The sequence below is a fragment of the Limulus polyphemus genome, unplaced genomic scaffold (assembly GCF_000517525.1).
Source record: "Limulus polyphemus unplaced genomic scaffold, Limulus_polyphemus-2.1.2 Scaffold403, whole genome shotgun sequence".
NCBI classification, from domain to species: Eukaryota; Metazoa; Arthropoda; class Merostomata; order Xiphosura; family Limulidae; genus Limulus; species Limulus polyphemus.
In genome coordinates this window covers 586,533-592,981 of record NW_013666013.1, presented here as the reverse complement: position 1 = coordinate 592,981, position 6,449 = coordinate 586,533, and the positions used below count along the sequence as shown (strand labels likewise).

Sequence of the window (6,449 nt, the reverse complement as noted above, 5' to 3'; positions counted from 1 at the left end):
TTTCATATCATTTACTACTGATGGGGCCTTATACTGCATCACATTGAATAATTTTTTTGTCTAGTAAATAATCAACCAAAATATTTGTGAAATACACAGGCGATCCCCAACAGTAATTAGTTGGATCAATTGTAATGTTTCCATTTCTTGGTGCAACTCTATAACAGATGAGTTCAGGGACCCACGTTCAATTTGGTGCAAAAATAAAGTTTTTCAAAAGCAGGCAGTGATTGGGATAACTAATCCCAGTTTTTGTAAAATTTCAGTATCTTAGAAGTCAAAATCACCAGTTGATGTTGAAAATAGTTACTTCAACTATCAGTCTCACCTTGAAGTGGTACCAACAAAATATTTAAGTAGAATGAAACATTTTTTGGTATATTACCAAAAAAGTGCTTAACAAGTAAAACAATCATTAAGCTATCGATCATAAAATGGATACTACAATGAATTCCTTGTGGATTACTTGGAATAATTTTGGGAAATATACAGCCACATTGACGGACTTGCAGAGAAAAGTAGGATCAAATTGAGTGCGCAATAGTCACACAAACGTACACATTTATAAATCGTTTGTAACATGCAAACCTAGGAGTTCACATTCGACGACTAAACCCATAACGTATCTAATAAGGCATAAATTTGAATCAATATCAGCCCAAATATAAGTCGTAGATAATGTAATATAATGGAGCTCTATTAGCCTTTCATTTAGATGTTTATATACCCAACTTAATTAAAGCCTTGTTCTTAGTACTCTTGGCTATTAAGTCAGTAACACTAACTCACAAATTTTGAAGATGTACATTTTATTACAGTTACACTGAAGTACGAATTAGTTGTGTAAGCTGTCATTTATACTTGAACAAGTAGTTTCGACTAAACAGTTGCATCAATATATATAATATGCTGTTCCTTTAGATTACATGATCTAATTAACATTTCTTTTATTCTTGTATTTGTTGACTCTTCTGACATAGGAAAAATTACATTCATGTTAAGAAAACATAGATTCAAGAAATCAATTTAACACGAAGATATGAAACCCTATAACCCGAGTGCTCTTGAAAGGTGGACCTTTCTTCTTCAATGTGCCCCTGACAAAAAGTATGTTTAGATGTTTTTAACAATGTAACACCATAAGACCTTCAAATCATTACCTCAGAGAGAGAGTCTCGTCTTTCAAAAAAAACAAAAAAAACTCTGAAACTATAAAAATTTTGTCAAAAGTTCAAAAAGTCCTGAAATTCTTGAGACTTCTGTGAGCATGTATCTGAATTCTGGTGTGATGTGAAGGAGTTAAAATAAGAGACCTTACTTAAAGATACACTGGTGAGTCTAGCATAGGGTGTAGCTGGTGTTTTTCCCATCCCCCACTCTCTTTTGGGAGAAGAAGGAAAAAAATTGTTGTTCTGGAACCACTTTCTATAATCTCTTGTCACTTAAAATCGCTGGCTGCCTCTCTCTTCTGAAAATCCTTGACCCAACAGTGACGTATGTGCTGTTTCTGATTGTTCAGTTATGAAAGATAATTAAGTTACATTCGATATAAGATGACATCTTTTTGAAAGCATCTAATAACAAAATCATATAACCTAAATTAAAACCAACTTCATTTTGCACAGTATCAATTAAAAACTGACAGTAGATAAAATAAAGTTAACACATTTGACTTTTTATATATACACACACACATATTTATGAAAGGTAATTAAGAATAACATTAAGTAGCAAAAAAAAATAAAGCTTGATTTTTTGTTTTAGAATTTTCCACACAAAAGCTATTTGAGCACAGCCATTTCTGATTTCTAGAGAAAAAGCTGTTAGTCAACAGCACCCACCACCACCAACTGTTGTGTAGTTGGGATTTGACGAACACTTTTATAGCACATCCACAATCCCAGAAAGTAGATGTTTTACAAGTCATGAACCATGAATCATTAGATTCAGTCCAGTCACGTTAATGCTAACATCCCTGAATGAGAGTAAGTTGCCATTCAAATGAAAAGAGTTTTCTCTTTCTTTTCTAAACTTCAGAAACATATATAGGTTTTGTTAATAGGTTAAATTAAAGTGGGAAGTAAATAATGTTAATAATTCCTTCAATAATGGTTACATTCATATTCAAAAAGGTTCAATTTCATTTCAAAAACAAGTTCTAGATGTAAGCAGAAGTCATTCATGAGCCAAGAAGAAAATACAATACCTGGTTTTATAATTAAATGTCACAATTTTAGTTTTAAACACAAAACTGTGAAGATGCGTGTTCTGAGAACTAAAAACAGAAAATTTTCACTGAACTTTGATCGAAATATTGAGTTAAAGAATGTTGTGGTGTTTAATGATATGCACAACAGCATTTGATTGTCTAAAATAACTGGAGTAAACTTTTGAATCTGAGTTAAGTTCACACACTTTTCAGGTGTAATTATTGAAAATTATAAAATTCCTGTGATGTTTAAGTTACTGTAAAGAAATCACCAGCATTACAACTTTTGCAAAATTCATAATAACACAATTGAATAAACTTACACTGCTATCTGAATTATTAAATAGTAATGTCACGAATTCCTTTTAAAAAATTATCTTCAACTCTGAATGTATTACAAATCTTTATAATATTGCAAATATGTTAATAATACAAAGTTTTTTTCATATTCAGCTTTTAAGTTAAATTTCAGTCAAATTTAATGTGTCACAGAATCCAATAAGGAGATTTTTATCCAAATAACTGACAACTTGAAATATGTTGTTTAACTTGTGTTTTAAACACTGTCAAAACCTTAAAAGGAATGAGCAGAGTAAAAAAAAACAACCAATATTGCATACAACTTGTTTAGCTTTCAACAAGCATAATAATTTTGACATGTTAATAGGCCTGATTTCTCTTTCCCCATGATAATATTTACGTGTCTGTTTTTCCATACAATAAGTTCTATTTCTGTTGTACAATATAATATGTGCAGAACATCACACACGGAAAATTGAAATTGATATATAGTTCCTTTAACAATAAGTGAAAACTATGACAAATAATCGGTTTTGATAATTATTTTAAAACTTGGTTGATGTTTCCAGCTTGATCACCCCGAACATCCTCTGCAACCACAGTGGACACATTCTACAATTTTACCCTGAAAAATTAAAAGTAAGTAATAACTGGAATGGATGATAAACAGTCATATTAATACATATATATATAACATTCAAATTTCTACACCTTAATACAATTACAATAATACGACAAAGAAATTCAACAAGATAAGAGGGAGATAAAATATAAACTTTTACTAAAAAACTTTTGATATTAATTTAAGCAGCTCCAAAGGTTATGCAAATGAAATATAAAAACTGTAAGATTGACTCTGTAAAGGCATCGGAAACTTACGGACAGATCTTTACTAGAACTACTTTTTGTTAAAAACTGATTTTGTTTTGTATACAACAGGCTTTTAATATTTACTAAAAGCTTGCCAAATTTTTTGAAAAGACACTTAGTACCAACACTGTTCTGATAAGGCTATTCCATTTACACATAGAAAATCCATTGCTGAAATTTTAGTAGCAAAATTATTAAAAGTGTTTAATTACCATACAGGTTAAGAAAAAATAATCTTCAATCCTCTTCTCAATTAATTTGCATACATTTTTGTATAAGCATGAATGAAATTAGTTCATGAAGAAAAGTTACATGGGTACGTACCTCTTCAAGCTTGCTTTTGGGAACCCGGCAGATACAGTTTGTGCCAAAGTTTGTGTCCCTTGTCTGGATGCATCTTAGACAACAAAGATTTTCATATCCTTGCTTTTTCCACTTTGCTATGAGGTTCTTGTCAGCAATCCCTTCTTTCAAACAGTACTCATAAAGTTCTAAAGGAGATAAAGAGTAATAACTAATAAATAATATTTCAGATGATGTTATTTGATGTTCATAACATTTTGCTTGTTTTGGTACTAACAGATGACTCAACTGGAGTTACATAAACAATTAAATTGTAAAACCTCAGTTGTTTTAATTTCCATGAATTAAAACATGTATCTTATAGTAATCACAATTTAACCCACATCTAGTCTATCTAGTCTACGTAACTTGTATTTACATAGAAGTAATGATCTTCTAAAGTTTTGACCTTGACTTTAATGCTAAACCTAAGTAGTATTTGAAACCTAAGACAACAAATCAGCTCTTTGATAGATTGTTTAGGCAGAATATTCATGATGAGTATACTGAAATGGATGGCAACTGCCTGTTGTAAAAAATAAATAAGTGTTCTGGAAGACTTTTGAAATGTCATCCTTTACATTTGTGTTTTTTACAACAGGCAGATTCTGTCCATTCCAGTATAGTCCTTAACAAATCAGTGTTAAATGCTGAAAAGTTATTAACTAATTAAAATGTTTCCATTAAACATGCTGTTTTATAAAACAGTACATACAGCCCTAAACTTCAACCATTACATGCTGGAACATAATTAGTAGTTGATGATTCTCCTTTACTATCAATTAAAAATGTTTAAAGAAAAATTGGAAAGAAGTAAAAAAAACATTATTGAGTTTTTGTTATGAAAGCAAAAGATTAGGCTAACTAGATGTCTTGTGGAATCACAAATAAATCACTCAAACTTTCAACACTTCTTAAAAACCCAACTAATGAAACCCTCAACTGTATAATTAATAAAAATCCAGATTTTCTCTAAAAGTACCTAAAAAAATACAATGATATCATCATAGTATTTATTATCTAATCTAAAAACACCATACACAAATAAAAAAAGAAACTCAATAACCACTACAGGTTAATGTTTCATAGCTTTTAACTAATTTTATTTAAGAAAACCTAACGATTCGTTTTAGCCTGTATTCATCATTTTTTGCTAATAGATCAGTTTGTTCATATGATTAAGGTGTGTTTGAAAAATGTCCACATGTAGCAACAATCTAGGACGGAGCCTCACTATATCAGGAGTATATTGCTGCTTGAAAAATTGCATCTTGCATGTCCCAGCTTTTATTTGGTTGGGTATATCTTCTTTGCAAAAACAGGGTGGGACAAATGTTTATCTTCTAATATTGGAGCTTAAATCTGTGTATTGTCTTTGAACTTCTGATACAAAACACGTCATGATATTTACCACATTTCTTATCTTATTCATTAAATGAATAAACATTTATTTAAGATAACAGTTTTTTGTCAAATTGTGTAAAAAAATAAATAAAACACTAACAACTTACAAAAAATAATATTCATTAATTCTTACATGACTTCAATGCAAAGTTTCTCCACCTTCTTGATTTGTGAATAGCTGGAGTATTGATTATTGTGTAATCATTTTACATATTTGTCATATACTGTCTTTTCAACTCGTTCACAATTCCTTGCTTAAGTGGTCCTGCCCAAAATTATCTGTTAATTCATAACTCAAACTTGGGCTATTTATAACAATTAGTCAGCTTAAACATTTGAAGAAATGTAATTTGGAACCAGATTATTAGAACACATCATAATACATCCAAATTTTGAAACCTTATATAACAACATAATGAACCGTAACATCTTTATCTGACATTATAATAAGTCCTTAAAGACAGGAGGTACCAATGGTTTAATGCAGTTGTTTATTACTTTAAGGTTTAAAAAGTTGTTTCAAAGTCTAGTTTGGCTCATGTAAAAAATCAACCCACTAATTTTCACTTACCACAGTTTTGTTGCTATTTTAATTTTATTCATTAACAGTCTAGTATTTCTCTAAACAATTGGGGTATCTCAACTGTGTTTACATACATCAAGATTAATGCTTATTAAAAACATAAAAATATAGGAAGACAACAGACAATTATAAACTAGTCTAGCACTAACTAATTAGAAACAATTAAAACCACAACCATTTTGTTTTAAATGTTAAAAGAATAATTTACTAAAATACTTAAGCATCTTCCTTCATAAAGTTTGGAATTCCAATTACCCTAAGCTTAAATTTCAAAGTCTTCCAGACATTTTTTTTCGGGGGGACAAAGAATTGAAGGAAAGAAAAAGGGGACACAAAAATGTAGATTACCAGTATTATCATTTTACCTTTTCCATTATAGCACAGCTATACAGAGGATTGCACTTATTGGTAAGACTGGTGAATTTTTTCTATGTTTTCTAAACCATTCAGTAAATTTCAGGTTAACATACTATAGATAGATTTGAACCTAATCAAACTGTTTTGATTAATAGCCTACATAATATTGTACAACGCAGGCATACAATGCATTTTCTACCTCCTCATTGTTTAAAATTTCAATTATTCTAGGCGTGTGAAGTTTGCCTAACATGCGGTTAAGATGTTGATTTCGTTCATTCCCTTGAGATCACACCTGTTCTGCCCATAATTGCTATAATTGTAATGCTACACATTATAGTAAAATGTAGTCTTGAATGAGTAGAACCAGCCTGCTTAATTCAG

At 30.2% G+C, this 6,449-nt stretch overlaps 1 protein-coding gene across 1 annotated transcript in view; it reads right to left on the bottom strand.

Moving 5' to 3' along the window:
* Positions 1-1,414: 1,414 nt before the first annotated feature.
* The window catches only part of LOC106458009 (protein BUD31 homolog), a 12,944-nt gene continuing 7,909 nt past the window's right edge, over positions 1,415-6,449 (bottom strand). The window contains exons 3-4 of the mRNA XM_013917459.2: positions 3,704-3,870; positions 1,415-3,134 (exon numbers count right to left, since the gene is read on the bottom strand). Coding sequence (XP_013772913.1) covers positions 3,084-3,134; positions 3,704-3,870 — 218 coding nt within the window. The 3' untranslated portion in view covers positions 1,415-3,083. The remainder of the gene's footprint in view (positions 3,135-3,703; positions 3,871-6,449) is intronic.